Source organism: Epinephelus moara, chromosome 10, assembly GCF_006386435.1.
Source record: "Epinephelus moara isolate mb chromosome 10, YSFRI_EMoa_1.0, whole genome shotgun sequence".
Taxonomy (NCBI): domain Eukaryota; kingdom Metazoa; phylum Chordata; class Actinopteri; order Perciformes; family Serranidae; genus Epinephelus; species Epinephelus moara.
The window spans coordinates 33,464,766-33,484,133 of NC_065515.1; the positions used below are offsets into that span (position 1 = coordinate 33,464,766).

The 19,368-nt window shown below is 41.3% G+C and overlaps 1 protein-coding gene across 7 annotated transcripts in view; it reads left to right on the top strand.

Annotated features, from left to right (window-relative positions):
- szt2 (SZT2 subunit of KICSTOR complex) overlaps nucleotides 1–19,368 on the top strand; it is a 442,490-nt gene that overhangs the window by 89,163 nt on the left and 333,959 nt on the right. For all 7 annotated transcript variants that reach the window (XM_050055637.1, XM_050055638.1, XM_050055644.1 and 4 more), the window contains exons 32-37: nucleotides 2,471–2,764; nucleotides 3,089–3,224; nucleotides 4,766–4,882; nucleotides 5,010–5,079; nucleotides 5,663–5,848; nucleotides 9,297–9,518. In XM_050055637.1, the coding sequence (XP_049911594.1) occupies nucleotides 2,471–2,764; nucleotides 3,089–3,224; nucleotides 4,766–4,882; nucleotides 5,010–5,079; nucleotides 5,663–5,848; nucleotides 9,297–9,518 (1,025 nt within the window). The remainder of the gene's footprint in view (nucleotides 1–2,470; nucleotides 2,765–3,088; nucleotides 3,225–4,765; nucleotides 4,883–5,009; nucleotides 5,080–5,662; nucleotides 5,849–9,296; nucleotides 9,519–19,368) is intronic.

Below are 19,368 nucleotides of genomic sequence, written 5' to 3' on the forward strand. Positions count from 1 at the left end.
ATTCCTACACGGTTCATACTACATTTTTGAAAAAAGCCTTAAATGAAAGCTGAGAGTCTGCACTTTAAGCAGGTATTCATTGTTTCATTTAAAACCCATTGTGGTGGTGTACAGAGCCAAAATGACGACAACTGTATCATTGTCCAAATAATTATGGACCTGACTGTATATATATATATGTGTGTGTGTGTGTGTATGTATATATACATGTGTATATATATTCATATAGTATTCAGTTGCTGCCCCTGTGTTGTGTTCCTGTCAGATTGAAGATGTACAAATATATTTATGATGATGTGACACTTTAGCCCCTTTTACACTGCCAGATTTTCCGCAAATGTTGGGCTGTTTTGCTGGCAAGCTGCGAGTGTTTAGACACACAGAGCTGGATTGGCGAGTTGATCCGAGGTGCCCAATTTTCCGCCTCATAGGGTGGTCATATTGGCGGAACCCTTTTAGTTTAAAAAGACAGAGGACGCCTTCTGCAACGGGAGGGGCTGTTGAAGACTTGTGGGAGGAGCTGTTGATGACGGCATACGTGTGAGCCACTGGCGGTGGATAAACAGGAAACAGCTGATAGCAGGAATTAGCGAGCAGCTGGTAGCAAGAGGGAAATGTATACCTGACAGACACTGTAAAGATGAGCAACTGGGGAGACAAGGAATTGCGCACCCTCCTTGCCCTCGCAAACGAAGAGACCATTGACCGGCAGATGACGGGGACAGTGAAGGACGGGCCGACTTAGGAGAGAATCGCCGAAGGACTGATTAGCAGCGGCTTCCCTCTCACGTCACTGTTTACGTCACACGCTGAGCAATCACGTTTTGTTACTTGCTCACGCCCCCCATTGCCCCGAAAAAGGTGCATTCTGTATAAACAAAAGTCATTCTGTATAAACAAAAGTAGGTAGGCGGCATTTTGCCGCACTCCCCGATTTTGCTTTTATACTACCAATGCTGAACGAAGTCTGATTGGGCTTTCCTGCAAATTTGCACAATTCCTATCTAAAAAGGGCTTTTGTTTCATACATTTTTTTTTTTTTTAGATAAAGCTGCACTGTCTGCATATTTATACATTAATGTCTCTACATCCACAGGATTAAAATGGAGGCTCCGCCTTGTATTTACCTTTTGCCATGGTGAATCGTAGTATCAGAGCTTAAGTAGCTTTGCATTCAATTTGCATGACCTTATCTCAGATTGAACATACTTAGAATTGACTGAACTCTGATCAGCTGTTCTGAAACTGAAAAATCAGAGTTTTCCATCTCAGGTTCATCAACTCAGAGTTCACTCAGAGTCTTTTAAACCTGCTGCATGAGTTGTGTGAGTTTGTGAACAGATGTTTTGGTTAAAGCCTCAGTGTGTAAAAATGGTAACAGTGACATCAGTGGTCAGATTCTAGATTGCAGCGCTCACTCACTCACACCTCCCGTCGAGTAAGTGACGGTGGCATTGTAGGACAAATATGGCGACGCAAGAGGGCAGCCTCCAGCAGACCGCGCCCTGCTTGTGTACTGTATATATAGAGAAATCATTCTAAGCCTATGAGAAAGCTTCCAATTGTATGTGAATTGCATTACACTTTAGTAAATATATATTTATGAAAGCAATAGCTGATATTTGCTAATAAACAACCACGTAAATTACACATTGTAACTTGCCGTTGTTAAACGTGGAGCCCGATCAATCAATATGCTCACTGTTTTCCGTGGAGGCATAAGAGAAAGCATTTTCTTTACAAATTCAAGGTAAAACAGAGTGAGTAATTAATATACAAATGGTGATTTGGAGGTTGAAGTATTTCTTTAAGTTAGGTTTAGTTAAGGATAAGTAAGGTTAAGTTTAAGTCATCTGGCTAATTTAATGTTAAGAAACAATAACAGTTGATGTTGTGTATGGATTACTGGAGACACTTGGGTCTCTTTAACAGTTCAAACAGCATAATAAATTTTATTTTATTAGCCTAATGCTAACGTTTGATAATTCTATGAGAATGACTTATAAACATGATTTTAAACTGATGACATCCTTCAGAAGTAAAAAAAAATATGCTGTACTTTGCTCAGAGACTTCAGCTTTAAAACATGTTTTAGACATTTTCATATGCTCAGTATCTGTGACCGGTGTTGACTATACTTTTACTATACTCTTTTTTTTTTTTTTTTTTTTTTTTTTTTTTTTAAAGTTTTGTAACAGTTAATTCATAAGATGACTTAAGTACGGCCACCATGTAGGATACTATACAATATGTACATTTCTTTGTCTGTGAATGACTTTTTTTTGGACACAAAGGAATGTATTTTTCCTCATGCACAGCCTATTTACAGTATAAAATGTGAAATCTTCTCTTTTTTGGTGTAATAAATGTGCTTCATGGTCATTTCATTTTTCAACCACAGTTGAGATACACTAAATTATGTTCCTTATCTAGTGATATAAAAATGACCACTTTGTTATTTTGTGTATAGAAAATCTTTCGGGCTGCTGCATTATGACGGAAAGCGACACAGATTTGGTGGTAGAATATGAGGAGCAGGCGCCAGGCGCCATTTCCCACATAGAAGGTGATGACCAATCCCTGTCCGACTCAAACACTGTCAACCAGGACCAGGACTCCTTCAGTATCCTGGAAGGAGACTCCCTGCTGGAGCCCGAGGGGCCACAGCTGGACATGCCACCGCTGTTTGTTCATATCACTTGCTCTGTCAATATGAAAAGCTGCCATGGCTCCATGCCCATACAAACACTGCCTACCTGCCTGGGTGAGTAAGGCCTTGGTTTTCTCTTCCTCTAGAGTCAGGACACACTATGTCAACACAAACCTCTGATTATGGAGTTAGGTTAAGATCTATCAGTTTCTTCCATGTTTAACATTGCTATATATTTTTTTCCCAATATTTAGACGGTAGTTCAAATTTTTAATCAAAAGTTGCAGCCTTCATTCTTTCATCAAAATAACGGTTTTCCCAGCTTGTCTTCCAATCTTCCATCTGTAAAATATTTGTATTATGGAGTTGAAAAGTTGAAATTTGACCACTGAGACTTTTGCTTTTGTCATGGTGTTTATTTCTGTTTTGTGACTGCAGGTGAGATTATTTCCTGCCTGGAGAATGCTGAAGCCTTACAGTCTTTGGATTTGAATGAGCTTTCTGCCACCTTAGATATTTTTGTCCTGACACTACCTCTGGAGATTGAAGTCATGGCTGATTTCCATCATAACAGGTGCATCAGAGTGTGAGCAAAAAGCAACAACACAGCAATTTTGCAAGGAGAGAGAATTCTACAAGGTTTTTTGACATATGTTTAAGTTCCTAACTTCCTGATCACGCTGAGGCCTATTTACAAACATGTTGAATGCATTTCTTTTTTTTTTTTTAAAGATATTTTTTGGGGCTTTTTCGCCTTTAATGTATAGGACAGACAAGTGTGAAGGGGGGAGAGAGAGGGGGAGTGACATGCAGCAAAGGGCCACAGGCTGGAGTCGAACCCGGGCCACTGCGGCAACAGCCTTGTACATGGGGCGCCTGCTCTACCACTAAGCCACCGGTGCCCCGCATTTCCTTTTTTAATCTCAAACATATTTTTATTGATTTTTTCACAATAAGAAATGCACGTACAAAATTATGACAGGATTGTGAAACGTAAAGGTACATAAAACCTTATCTTAACCCTCCCCTTACCCTCCTTAACATCTTTAACAAGCCAAGTTGTACATAGAAAGATAAACAAAATATCCAATTGTATTTCATTCCTGGAGTGGTACAGGTGGTAGCTGGAATTCAGGTTCAATTCGAGGAGAATAATGCAATGAGTAAAGAGATCAGAATACGTATGTAAGCACATATATACAAGCACATCCACAAACATATACCCATATATGTACATACACACAAAAACAAGTATAATAAGTAATAGATCCATAGATGGGTTAGAAGTAGGGGTCCGAGAGATAATTTTATACATGTGATATTACTGACATGAAAATAGACAGGCAGACCAGAAAGCAAGCCTCTCGATGGTCCGGAGATTATGCATTTCCTTTTTCATAACATTAGTAATGATGACTATGAATGAAATTTTGGAGCCTACATTGTCAATGTTTTAAGTGGCTAGCAGTCTTCTTTTTCCTTCCTTCAATCAGTGGAAAAGTGTAAGATACAGCTAAAATAATGATTGGATCACTATCGACAGAAAAATAACTGGTAACTATTTTGATAATTGATGAATTGTTTGAACATATGTTTAATCAAAAACAGCAATAATACCCAGTAATTTTATGAAAGGTAGAAGATATATCTAAAACAGTTATTTATATTCATTGCATTATATTTGTTTTCGGGTTGTCCGTGCGTACATCTGTATGTCTGTACGTTCCATTCTTGTGGTCGCGATTTTTCAAATTTGGTACAAACATCGACTTGGACTCAACGATAAACTCATAAGAATTTGGTAGTCGAAGGTCAAGGGTCAAGGTCACGGTGACCTTGTCTGTCTCATTCTAATGAACATGATATCTCAATAAAACCTTGGGGGGGTGGGATGTGTGACACATCCATGTTTTCACAGACATGGATATAAACTGTAAGAGAAACTTATAGCCACATTTGGTAATTCTAGTAAAGTTTTCATTAAGCTGTGCACTCATTGGCCCTAAATGTCTGCTGATGACCATAATGTGGCTTAACAATGTAAGTGTTATCCTTAACATAAGTGCAAATGATAAAACCACAGTGTGATAAGTCAGATCTTGTTTTTGTGTGCAGGTACACCTCAGAGAGCAGTGTGTCCTTGAATCGTTCACCAGGACAGCCCTCCTCCTATCGCTCTGATGAGGAACTGATGGCTGTGTTGGACGGTCTTAGGGGGGCTGGTGTTGATGAGTGAGTTTGTTCAACACACATCCTAGTTTAACTGGATAATACTGAACTTGAATTTCTCTGATTGACTCTGATTCTGTCAGTCTACAGAGGTATCTGTTTTACTGATATCTGGCTTGTCTTTCATCAGGGTCTCTGGTGATTCCTTATCCAAACTCCCAGTTCCTCACAAGTTAGCTATTCTGGCCACAATGGACGAGGTGAGTCTTTTTCTACTAAATGTGAGCTATCAAAGCAGCAACACCACAATACAATATAACACATCTACATCCAGAGGAGAGTAGCTTTACTTATTAGCTTTACCCAAATATTCACTATACCCCTCAGGCAGTCTGGGCATTCACACAGTTCACAAGTATGCTCTCAAATACATTTAATTAGACTGAATTTACCTCACCACGCTCAGGCAAAGACAAGACATAACCTAGAATAACAGGCTGATTCCCATTTGATTTATTGGCCACATTTATGTGCACAAGTGGATGAACCCTTTTATGTTTTTAGCACAAACTTTAGCCTCACTGTTGGTGAGATCTTAAGGATATCAAAATCATCAATCATCATGCTTCTGCCTCTTTCTAATTGTTTAACACGGGCATTGAAAATGCATCTTTGTAATGAACATTGCAGCTTTTAGAATATGTTAACAAGCTTAAGTTTCTTAGTCTTACTGATATTAGAGGGGTGTTTTTTCCTCTCTGAAAACTCTCAGGGCCATATTTTTGTTACTACAGCACACACACACACAGCAGTGGTAAGCTTTTCTTGGTTCTGCTCTTTCAGATTCGCTGGCTGCTGGAGGATGAGATCGTTTCTGCTTTGCGTCACTCTCGGGTCATCAGCTCGGACACTCTGCAGAAAGTAGCAGAGCACGTTTTGCGCTCCAGCGGTCGACCGCATTGTCACTGTGAAGATGTCCCCCTTCAGTTTGTCTTCAGGCCTGAGCAGTCTCTGGAAAAATTCAAAGAGGCAAGGACACACATGCATTCACATGTATACACAAACACTCACACACACATGACTCCAGGAATATTCTCATTACAAGGACAGTTACAGATGTAATTAAGGTTCTATGAATTCTGGATGATCGCCAGAGATGGTTTGACATACCTGGTTACCTCCGTACCTTTTGTTCTACTCCATTCTCCCTGACCACCAGAGATGGTATAAAAAGCTGACCTGGAGGACCCATACCATGACTGTCACAATTATTCTATACTCACCCAGCCTCAGTTGCAGACTGAAAAAGCTAACAAGACCGTTGTTGCCACAGGGTGGGGAGCATTCACATTAACTGTGTAGAAGTGGGCAAGATACAAAATTAAAGAAAAGCTGGAGCAGCTGCAGCACAAATCCCGCTCAGCGGAACATCTCTCAAGGCAGCCCAAGAAATTAAGATGCTTCTGTTTAAATGACATTTCACTGAGGGAACCTGGACCTCAGCTTGAATGCTTGAGATATGATGCTGACAATCCAGTTTGAGAGTCTTTGTTTAGGCCGTAGACTAAAAATAATGGATGTAGCTACTATGACTTCACCCATTGGTTTGTGGACTCCCGATTTGAAGCCTCAAGTTTGACATTTTGGCCGTCCCCATCTTGGTTTTTTTGGAGCCAGAAGTCACCATTTTTGGATGAGAAGATGGAGCTGTGGAGGAGTGAGGGGTGGATCTCACTGACAAGCCAAGGACACTATCAGCAGACAGTCTGTCACTTAAAGTAGCCCGCCCTTAATTATATATAACTTAAAGCCTGAATAAAATGTAAATGGGTGAGTTATATAAAAATTCATTCCCCTCCCAGCACAGTTGTCATGAAGGGGGGAATAAGCTATAGAGAGCAAAACGTAAACATGTTTATTTCAGCTGTAAAGTTGGTTGTTTAAACATGGGGTCTAAGCAGATTGACTGGCTTGCGGAGCAAGCCTCAAGTGGTTATTAGAAGAACTGCCGTTCTTGGCACTTGCATGTTTTAATTTTTCAGCCTCAGAGGTTGCTTCCTGGTTTACACAAGGCACAACCCGAACAGTGCATCAGACTTCCGGAACCCAGATGGCACATCAGTGTACTGCATCAGAGCCCAAACAGGCTAAAGTAGGCTGGCATTAGGAGAAAGTTCCTCTGCCACTGGCTGTGAGGTAGGGCTGGGCGGTATATTGATTTTTTTTTTTACAATACATCGATATGTTTTCAAGCAAGATATAGATTAAGACAATATCATTTATATCGATATAGGGACAAGTTGCGCTACTTAAGGTGTACCAGTGTTCATCTCTACTTTCTCACACTCACAGCTCCATGGGTAGTGGTGGTGTCTCACCAACCGCAGCAAACCCCCGACCACCGTGTTTGTCGGGAGACTCTTATCCCCTCTGTCTGCAGGAGACCAGAGAGAAAGGTGTTTTCAGAAGTCTCTGTGTGTTCAGGTCTCAGTACTTTTGTAGCTTCTAACTGAATCCCTGTGGCTTGGAGTTTAGTTTCTCTCCTGCTTCCTGTTTGTACTTGAGATATCTGCTTTATTTTACTGTTTATGTTTGCTATTTGCCATTTGAAGTTGCGTGAAGTTGCTGCTTGAAAATTTGACATTGCCTTATTTTGCTGCTTCACAATGAAAGTTTTTACATAGGGGCAAGAAGCTCACTGTAGTAGGGGTCCGAACAGCACAAACAGTGTACTGTCAACTCAGATTGTCATTTTTATTGCTCACACACAATGTCACAACCATTATTCTTCCTGTTTGATCCTCTGCTATCTTGCCCGGTGACATCCATTTAGTCCAGTTTTTCAAATGGCACAAACTGAAAGCACAAGTATTCCTGACAGGAGGACAGGCATTCATTTTAGGGAGTATGATTAGCCAACTCACCGAACACTGCTCACCTGGGCCGTCCCAACGCCTCGTGTCCTGCAGCTGAAAGCCAACAATGCTGAGCTCCACACTCACCAACTGGTTTTGCAGATGCAACAGCAAAACGAAAAACAGTCTTTCCAGATAGTCATCTAAGGTCAGCTTATTACAGTGGCTCAAACAAGGGGAATTAAAAGATTTTAGGATGATAAGCAAATCCTATGAAGGAACTCGTACAGCACGTCGGCAATGAGCAACCGGAGAGCACCTTTCAGAATACAGCTCACCAGAGAATATGACCCCACAGTTCAGCCTTCCACCAAAACATGTTGACCTGATATGTCAGCAAAATACACTTACATGGAGACTGACAGCCCCTTATCCAGTAACACCTGCAACTGTTTTAGTAATATAGGCAAAGAGCAATGCTCTGGGTCCATAAGTTGATCCCTAAACCAACTGAAAAAAAGTTCCAACCTGTTGACACACAGTGCCCTAGACGAGGATGCACAAGCATTGAATATGGCCGAGACCAGGGCCCAAACAGCCTCTCACCATTTAAGACTACACAGTCAATTGAGATCACTTGCATCAAAAGAGTTTGATTTTTAAAATGGCATTTGTTTATCCATTGGAATATCTATTTAATTTAGTTTTGTTACACATACATTTAAAAACATTTTGAAACACAAGCTCCCACCTGGTCAAGGCACCTTGTTTGTGCATGCCAACCATCTTGCTGGATTCTTCCTTTCTTAACAGTTATTCCGGCTGAAACGACTTTAACATCAGAGGAGTCTCTGTACTTCATCACCTCCCTACTTTGGGGACTTTGAACTCATCTGACAGGCCACTGATGGGTAGTTGCAGCTTGGTAAAATGTCCATAAAAGGTGATGTTGCTGAATGACTGAGGGAGCCCCAGCATCCTTTGCAGGAACTAGCACTTCTCATGTGCCTCCACTGTTGTCACAGGCACCCCATAGGCTAGAAGAGGCCAAAGTAGCCTTGGCAGGACTCCATGCTGGTACATCCAGACTTTGAATTTGCCTGGAAGCCCCAACTTGTCTATAGCAGTGAGCCATGCTGTCAAGTCTAATAATTAGAAATTGACAAAATTTCAACAGTTAACAGCTGGGAGAGCTGTTGTTGCTATAGTACATTTAAAAGAATAGAAAAGAGAGATAGAGGATTAAGAGAGACCAGAGATGCAGAGGCTGTCAGTACTGCCAATGAAACAGTATAGCCAAAGGGTTAGACATAGCTTAGAGGAATACTTCACCCACAAAATTACCATTTGTGAATCAGTAAGTCATACCATGTTACCTTGAATTTGTGAAGAAAACTTTTTTATGTTTGTCTCCATGGAAAACGTGGTTGACTGGGGACCACATTTAACAACAGCAACACTATATCCAAACATCTGTGTATAGACTCTCACACAACTCGTGCAGTGTAATCCAAGTCTCATTGATCCAGTCGTTTGCACAGTATTTCCCAAGCACATGTATTTTAACATACAGTTAGGATGTATGATTCTATTGTATGACTGAATCATGTATGATCCTGCAGGAGTTCCGCAGAATATCTTTCTGTGGCTACATGTTGAATGGAGAACAGTGCAGCTTCTACTACATGTCCCTGAGCAGACTGCACCCTCAGAGGATCCACGCTACCAAGAGGCTGTCTGAGAGTACTGCAGACCCCCCACAACACACCAACCTCTGCAGTGCTGGAGCACAGATGGAGGATGTGATGCTGGAGAGTGAAGCAGAGGCTCACGCAGAAAGCGAGGTCAGATACATCATCTCACAGTGATGTGCAGGAATAACACTTGATGTCTGCATTAGTATAATCATTTTTAGTATTTACTTTGATTGTCATTGAAGTAGCTAGTGAGACTTCATTAGCCAACTGTCCCTGGGATCATGTGTATTTTATAAATAATCAAAATTGAGCTTCATGAAGCTATTTGACTACAGTACTTGATTGGCCTTAGATAACTGATTAGTGGAGGCGGCTTGTCATACAGTCTCTCCTGATTCTGACTTATTTTGATGTTTCCCTACACTTTTTTTTTCTATTTTCAACATAGCAAACCTCAGGTTTTAGTTGTATTTTCAATATTGCAATATTCCACCAAGTTTGCTACATGTGAGCAACATTTTGTAAAATGACTTCAACCCTCTTTCTCATTTTGATGGGCCGCTAATCAGAATAAACGCAATACTAAAGTTAGGGCTGCACCTAACCATTGTTTTTTTTTATCGGTTAATTTTGTTTTGATTAGTCAACTAAGCTAATGAGTAATTTATAGATTATGTTAAAGATTATTTTTTATATTACTCGATTGATAAAATACATAACTCAAAAAGAAAAAAGAAAAACTTGTTTCATGAATATTTAAATCATTGTCTCTTAAAAAACAATGACAATAGTGGCATATGTTAATTTCTACGTCACTGTTGTGTTATGATAATATTAATTATAATAATAGGCCCTATGTGTCAGATACCTGTTCAGGAAGTACTGGACCTTAAACTCAACAGCATTGTTGTAACACATACATTAATTTAATCACTGTACATCACAGCAATCCTTTCTCTGAACTGGAGAATAAGGGTTTTTTTCTTGAGTCTTCTTCTTTTGGCTGTTCCCTTAAGGGGTCACCACAGCGAATCATCTGCCTCCATCTAACCCTATCCTCTGCATCCTTTTCTCTCACACCAACTGACTTCATATCCTTTTTCACAACAACCTCCTCTTTCATCTTCCTCTAGGCCTCTTGCCTGGCAGTTCCAACCTCAGCATCCTTCTACCGATATATTCACTCTCCCTCCTCTGAACATTTCCAAACAATCTCAGTCTGGCCTCTCTGGCTTTATCTCCAAAACATCTAACATGAGCTGTCCCTCTGATGTACTCATTCCTGATCCTATCCATCCTCGTCACTCCCAAAGGGAACCTCAACATCTTCATCTCTGCTACCTCCAGCTCTGCCTCCTGTCTTTCCCTCAGTCTCACTGTCTTGAAACCAAACAACATCGCTGGTCTCACCATCGTGTTGTACACCTTTCCTTTTAATCTTGCTGGTACTTTTCTATCACACCTGACACTTTTCTCCATCCGTTCCAACACTTTTCTCCACCCGTTCCAACCAAGCACACATTTCTTCACCTCTTTTCTACACTCTCCGTTGCTCTGGTATGTTGACCCGAAGTACTTAAAATCCTCCACCTTCTTTATTTCTACTGTAACCTCACTGTTCCACTTGGGCCCTTCTCATTCACACACATGTATTCTGTCTTGCTGCAACTAACCACTTTAACATACTTCTCTGCCACTCCAGACATCCTCATACAATACTACAGCTCCTCTCTCTGCACCCTGTCACATGCTTTCTCGAGATCTACAAAGACACAGTGCAGTTCCCTTTGACCTTCTCTGTACTTTTCCATCAACATCCTCAAAGCAAATACTGCATTTGTAGTACTTTTTCTTGGCATGAAACCATACTGCGGCTCACAGATGCTCACTTCTGCTCTTAGGCTAGCTTCCACTACTCTTTCCCATGGCTTCATTGTATGCTTGTATTGTATGTAGGCTCATCAACTTAATACCTCTGTAGTTGCCTCAACTCTGCACGTCTCCCTTGTTCTTAAAAATCGGCACCAGCACACTTCTCCATTCCTCAGGCATCCTCTCACTCTCTAAGACCTTGTTGAAAAACCTAGTCAAAAACTCCACTGCCACCTCCCAGACACTTCCATACCTCCACGGGTATGTCATCAGGACCAACTGCCTTTCCACTTTTCATCCTCTTCAATGCCCTCCTCACTTCATCTTTACTAATCTTTGCTACTTTCTGCTCCACAATGGTCCCCTCTTCTACTCTTTTTCTCTCTCATTTTCCGCATTCATCAACTCTTCAAAGTTCACTTTCCATCTTCCCATCACACTTGTGGCACCTGTCAATACATTCCCATCTCTATCCTTAATCAACCTAACCTGCTGCACGTCCTTCCCATCTCTATCTCTCTGGCTTGCCAACCTGTATAAATCAGTCTCTCCCTCCTTATTGTCCAACCTATCATACAAGTCCTCATACGCCCTTTGTTTGGCCTTTGCCACCTCTACCTTTTACCTTACGCTGAATCTCCTTGTACTCCTGTCTCCTTTCTTCAGTCCTCTCAGTGTCCCACTTGTTCTTAGCTAACTTCTTTCTCTGTATACACTCCTGCACTTCCTCATTCCACCACCAGGTCTCCTTATCTCCTTTCCTTCCAGATGACACACCAAGTACTCTTCTACCTGTCTCTGTGATAACATTAGCTGTAGTTATCCAGTCATTTGGGAGCACCTCCTTGCCACCCAGAGCCTGTCTCCACTCCTCCTTGAAAACCACACAACTCTTACCTTTTCAGCTTCCACCACTTCGTCCTCTGCTCTTCCTTTGTCCTCTTCATCTTCCTCACCACCAGAGTCATCCTACACACCACCATCCTATGCTGTCTGGCTACACTCTCACCTACCATGACTTTACAGTCACTGATCTCCTTCAGATTACATCATCTACACAAAATGTGTGTGCTCCAACCTCCGCTCTTGTAAGTCAGTCAATCAGTCAATCAGTCAATCAATCAATCAATCAATCAATCAATCAATCAATCAATTTTATTTATAAAGCCCAATATCACAAATCACAATTTGCCTCAGAGGGCTTTACAGGACATCCCTCTGTCCGTAGGACCCTCGCAGCAGATAAGGAAAAACTCCCCCAAAAAAACCTTTTAACGGGGGGAAAAATGGTAGAAACCTCAGAAAGAGCAACTGAGGAGGGATCCCTCTTCCAGGATGGACAGACGTGCAATAGATGTCGTACAGAACAGATCAACATGATAAATTAACAGTAATCCGTATGATACAATGTTCCTGCCTCTTCTGGAAGAAAGTATTCACTACAGCCATTTCCATTCTTTTTGTCCACCACAATCTGTCCCTCTGCGTTCCTATCCTGGTTACCAAACCTGCCCATCACTTCCTCCTCACCTCTGTTCCCTGCCCCGACATGTCCATTGAAGTTTGCACCAATCACCACTCTCTCACCTCTAGGGATATTCTGCATCACTTCTAACTCCCTCCAGAATTTCTCCTTCTCTTCTAACTCACAGCCTACCTGTGGGACATAACCACTAACAACATTGAACATCACACCTTCAATTTTTAGCTTCAGACTCATCACCCTATCTAACACTCTTTTCACCTCCAAAACATTCCTAACAAACTCCTCCTTCAGGATAACTCCTACTTTATTTTGCCCGATCCAAACCATAATAAAACAGCTTGAACCCTGCTCCTAAGCTTCTAGCCTTGCTACCTTTCCACCTGGTCTCCTGAACACACAGTATATCCACCTTCCTCCTCTGCATCATGTCAGCCAACTCTTTAGCTTTCCCTGTCATAGTCCCAACATTCAAAGTCCCTACTCTCTGTTCTAGGCTCTTGCCTTTCCTCTACTCTCTCTGCCTACAGACACACCTTACTCCTCTCCTTTTTCGACTAACAGTAGTCACCCTGTAGGTCAACAGCACTGGTGGCGGTCGTTGTTAACCCGGGCCTCGACTGATCTGGTATGGCAGTCATATTCGTGATTTGCATGTTTGATTTGGCATAGGTTTTATGTCGGATGCCCTTCCTGACACAACCCTCTGCATTTATCCAGGCTTGGGACCGGCCCAATGAGAACACTGGCTTGTGCCTCTTTGGGGCTGCATTAGGGTTTTTTTCTCAAGTACTTGACTTAAAACTTAATCAGTGTGGGGCAAGGAAAATAAATTAATTACAGACTGTAACAGCAGTCACAGACTGTAACAACGGTCTGTAATATTAGTTTAAACCGTTTTGTCGCTTGTGCATGCCTATTAAAGTGAACGGAAAATATTAAACAGCAGAACAACAACATTTGATGACATGAGGTATTATAAGTGGAGGTGCAGAAAGCTTAAGTGACGCCTACTAACAGAAAAATGTTCGGTGTGTTGTTAATCCTAATATATCATTCTTGGGTGGGGACAAAAAGTAAACAGGACGGTGCTTACTGCTGCTGTCTTTACAAAGTGCTCTGGGATGCTTTCACTTCGAGTGTCTGTGCACTGCAGTTGTTCTCCTGTGAGAAATTATTTTCACTTTGTAGGTGAGGTTTTCAGCTGCTGCTTGTTCTCTGAAAGAATACATGCTTTCACTGAGTGCAGCCTACTTTATTGTGACGCGCTGAAATGCGTTTTGCAAACTGATGTATTTTCGTAACCGATGTCGATGAATTGCCCCACCCCTAGTGATAGTAGCAACCCATACATGGGCAGGCAGGAGGGCAATAGGACCTCCAAATTACATTGTCGTTTGCAAGTAACAATCATTTGTTATATGCAACACTGCCACCATTTGTGATCTATGTGTAAGCACTGCTTACTTAATCCTGATTTATAATGCTGCCAATGGGACATCTGAGCGGCAGCAGGATAAATCCCCCCATGGAGTCCAGACACTGGTGGTGGTGGTGGCTGATGACTCTGAGGCTGCTGACTGCTGAGTTGTATCAGAGTGATGAATCCGTAAGGGCTGGGTTGTGATGGGGATGTGGTGGGCCCGCACACTGCGGCAAGAAAGAACTTTGGGAGAAAAAGAACCATATTTAAAATAAGGAGCAGTAAGATGATAGGCTGACAGAGAAGGATTGTCGCTGTGCTATTCAGGGCCGGCCCTGGACATCTGGGGGCCGTAAGCAGGACACGCTTCGGGGGCCCTACTTTGCCATAAATAGACAGTTAAGGATACACAAAACCAGATACCGTATGCAATTATAAACCTTTTGCATTAAATTTTTATCTCTATTAACATGATGGGCCATGGTTTATTGCTACACTCACGTACTCAAGAACAGATGTTGGGTGGCTTTGATCAGCAGTCTCAACTGGATCCGAGGAGTAAAATCAGTTGGAAAAGCTTTAATAACTTTTGTGTACACAATTTAATTTTCCAAGAAAGACCTCCACAATTTGGTAGCAAACATAAAACTTACCAAATTCAAATAAACACAAGAAGTTTGTGCTCTAGAAAAGGATCAGCACTCAGTGAATAACCTCCTAAGCCCTATGATAAGCTATTATGGCAAGGCTTAACTATACAGACCAGTGAGCAGTGATAACTAACATGTCTTTGGGGTCATCGGGTGGGAACCTCCTTTTACCGGTGTTTCGTCTAGTTGGTCCCACGACACCTCCAGGAGGCTAGACAGTGATCTCTGGCATCCCAGAGACACTCCCCTAATGCCAGGTCTCACTGCTCTCCACACCAACCCAATAACCTCCTTTACCTTACTTACCCAACAGCACTGCCACCTTCAACCAAACCCAGGCTCCGTACATGCGAGCTCCAGGTAGAAGCAATGCTGATACTACCTTTCCTAGCACATTCACCATACTCTATTTCACACGCTACATAGCATAACTCCAATATAAGCAAAAGTTAAAGGAGATAAATAAACTTACAGGATCAGCAAACACACTCACCTTGCAGCATGGTCTCAAACAGAAGGGATTCAAATAGGCCATTCCCACACTTAAATAACCGTCCTCTTCCTGGATTTCCTCCTGAGAGGAAGTGGATCTCTCCACCTGATCTCAAGGAGTTATGTACCCTGCTTAGTAGTTCCCCTGCTGGCCCCCAACTGACATTATTTCTTCTCTTATAGATAAACTGGCTGGCTCTGGCTGCTTCATCTGACATTTCCCTCACTGTCTTCCTCAAACTCTGTCCCCGCACTCCGAGTTCCCCCAGGAGCGAGACAGCTGATCTTGCTATGAATCCCCTACACCCCACTTCCACTGGACAAATCCTAGTCTTCCATCCTCACTGCTCAGCTTCTGCTCCTAAGTCTGCATATCTAAGCTTTTTTCTTTCATAGGCTTCTTCCACTGAGTCTTCCCAAGGAACTGTCAGCTCAATGAAATAAACTATCCGTTGACTCACTCAATATATCACTGGAACCAACCCCAGGGGCTGAAGATGAGTCAGCATTTATCTTATATCTCAAAATCATAAATTAGTTCAAATTGTTGTAAACAAAGACATAATTAATTTCCTGTTGGGAATATAGTTTATGTACCAGGAACATCTGTTGAGGTGTCCTCTGTGGATGAACCAGGAGTTGGAGTATTGTCATCTCCAGCTGCTGTGTGAGAATACAAATAGAACATGCATAACATGCAGAGTTAAAAGAGATAAAACATAAGCAATTATACCAGGTAACATCCATGAACAAGAAGACAACACAGTGAACTGTAATTTTAAAACATTTTCACCTGCCAGTGCCATCCTCTTCCATCCTAGTTCCACCACCACTAAAATATTTGAGTATTGCTCCTTCTGAAAAAGTTATATATTAATTACTTTATTTATCTATTTCAATAACACATACTAACAGAAAATAATGCTAAAAGAAAATTTATGTAGGGGTAACTAATATTAATTACCAATATAGCTTTAGTTTAGTATGATTTTTTAATCCTTTCATACTGTTCATATTCTGACCTTCACAGTGTGGAGCAGGCAGTTTTTGACCCTTTATTATTAGACACTGTCAAGAAATATAAACCACAGATATGTTGTGCATCCTGGCCAATGCTGCTATTAATTTTTTCCATGAATTCTATTGAAAGTGAAGGATGAAACAACCTTGCTAAATGATAGGTTTCACCATAATCATTTGAAACTCTACACTGTGTGAATGCATTAGTCAAACAACAAAACAACAAACTGGTCTGTAAATTTCAAACAAACACTGCAAAAACACATTGCACATACCTAACTAATCACGCATGTAGTGACAAACGTTGCTTTACTTGACTTTACCTTGAGCTTGTTTGTTTGCCTCTTCAACCTTTTTTTTCTTCTTCCTCTTCTCCGCTCCTGAGGGATATGCCCGCTTCGACATCTTTGTAAACGGTAATCTGCATGCTCTATTCAACGAACGGCACCTGCCCCCTGGTCTGTAGGGTCCCGGCCCTGCTATAGGTCATGCTATGTATGTTGACCATTGACGTTGACTCAATACTCATCGTTGCCAGTTTTTGGGATCAAACAAACATGAGGATCCTCACATGCCGCCCTATAGACAAGTAGGCTGCAGTTCATTGTAAATAATGGGGTTACCAGATCTGCGCAGAGGTGTGACAGACAGTTACTTCAGTTTACTGTGCATCCATCTGGGGGCCCCCTAGTGGCCGCGGGGCCCTAAGCAGCTGCTTAATTCGCTTATAGGGAGGGCCGTCTCTGGTGCTATTGGTTGATTGTGAATCAGCTGATGACTCAATTGACCTACTCAGACAGTGACATCTAGAGACAGTGTGTGAGCATACATGCAAGGAGTGAATGGCAGGGGGAGAAAGAACGTAGAGCCTGAGCGATAAAAGTATTGTCTTCCTGACTGAACTTTCCCTAGAGCTTCATTACTGTGATATACAATCATGTGAAAAAATTAGGACACCCTATGAAATCCTGTGTGTTTTTCGTAACATATTTGGACATATGGATATTTAATATCAATTTTAACAATACTGAGAGATTCGAGTAATATAACTAAACAATTAAAACTGAAGAAAATACTTTATAAAACTTTCTGTAAAATGTAATTTAAAAAAATGCAATTTCTAGTGAAGAATGAATTAGGACACCCCCACATTTATTCCCACTTAAAATGGCTAAAATTGGGGCGTCGGTGGCTTAGTGTCAGAGCAGGCGCCCTATGTACAAGGCTGTTGCCACAGCGGCCCGGGTTCGAATCCAGCTCGTGGCCCTTTGCTGCATGTCATCCCCTCTCTCTCCCCCTTTCATACAGTACTTACCTGTCCTGTGCATTAAAGGCAAAAATGCCCCCCAAAATATCTTTAAAAAAAAAAAAAAAAGGCTAAAATCACACAAAATTGTACCACATCAGGTGCACAAGATTTGAACATCTTTACTCAGCATTTTGAAGGAGGCTTGCCCTATTTAAACCTCAGACATTTAGTTTGGTGTGCTCCTGATTTTTGAAGTGAGAGTGAACACCATGGTGAGATCGAAAGAGCTGTCTGAGGCCATCAGAAAGAAGATTGTAGCAGCCTATGAGTCTGGCAAGGGTTATAAAAAGATCTCAAAAGAATTTAAAATCAGCCATTCCACTGTCCGGAAAATAGTCTACAAATGGAGGACATTCAAAAACAACTGCCAGCATGCCCAGGTCTGGCCATCCAAGCAAGTTCACCCTGAGAGCAGACCGCAAGATGCTAAAAGAAGTCTCCAAAAACCCTAAAATGTCATCACGGAACCTACAGCAGGCTCCAAAGAGCCTCATACCAACTGTGACCAGGACCTGGCCAGCTCACCATCATAGAATCCACCATGAATTCTACCATGTATCAGAGGGTGCTTGAGTAACATGTGAGGCCATCTGTAAAAAATTTAAGCTGAAGCGGAGCTGGACTCTGCAACACAATGACCCAAAACATACCAGTAAATCCACTAAGGACTTTCTGAAAACTAAGAAATGGAGAGTCCTGGAATGGCCGAGTCAAATCCCAGATCTTAATCCCATTGAGATGCTGTGGGGTGACTTGAAACGGGCTGTACATGCAAGAAACCCCTCAAACATCTCACAGCTGAAAGAATTCTGCGTTGAGGAGAGGGGCAAACTTTCCTCAGACCGATGTCAGAGACTGATAGATAGCTACAAGAAGCGTCTCACTTAAGTTATTTCAGCCAAAGGGGGTAACACTAGCTATTAGGGGGTAGGGAGTCCTAACTTTTTCCTAGAATACACATTTTTGTTGATATCTTTTGTTTCATGAGTAAAACAAGGTTCATTTTTGTTGTTTACCTGCAATTAAATCACCTTCTTTTCCAGAGATAAATAAAAACAAGATTAGACATTGATATGTGAACATTTCTTAATAAAGAACTGAATATTTAATAGGGTGTCCTAATTTTTTCACATGACTGTATGTCCAGGTTTTTGAAAGGCTGACGCTACACTACAATAGGCCTGTCACGATAACAAATTTTGCTGGGTGATTAATTGCGTCAGAAATTATTGCAATAAGCGATAATATTGTGTAATATTGTGCTTTTAAGACCATTTTTATTATTGTTGTAATTTAGCTGTTTTTATACCATTTTTTATTTAACGTATATAATGATAATAAAGGCATGTTGATGCAAGTACACCCTTTTAAAGAGAAATAAACATTTATTTAACAAGAATATTTAGGAATGCAAAAAAGGAAATTTAAATATCCGAAATAACACATAAAAATATTGAAATAAATAAATGAATACAAAAAAATAGACTCTCAGTCTCTCACTCTCAGGTGTGCAGTTAAGTTGGTCATATTCGCTCTTTTTGTTGAGATGGTTTTAGAACAAACTCGGCATACTGGCTCGTAGGGCTGGGCGGTATGACAAAATTTTCATATCACGGTTTTAAGAAAAAATCATATCGGTTTCACGGTATTTTGCTCAGGTTCGGCCAACTTGACATGCTGCTGTGTTGTGCTATGGCCTATTCAAGTGCCGGAATTTGTTATTTACCTGACAACGCCTGAACACAACA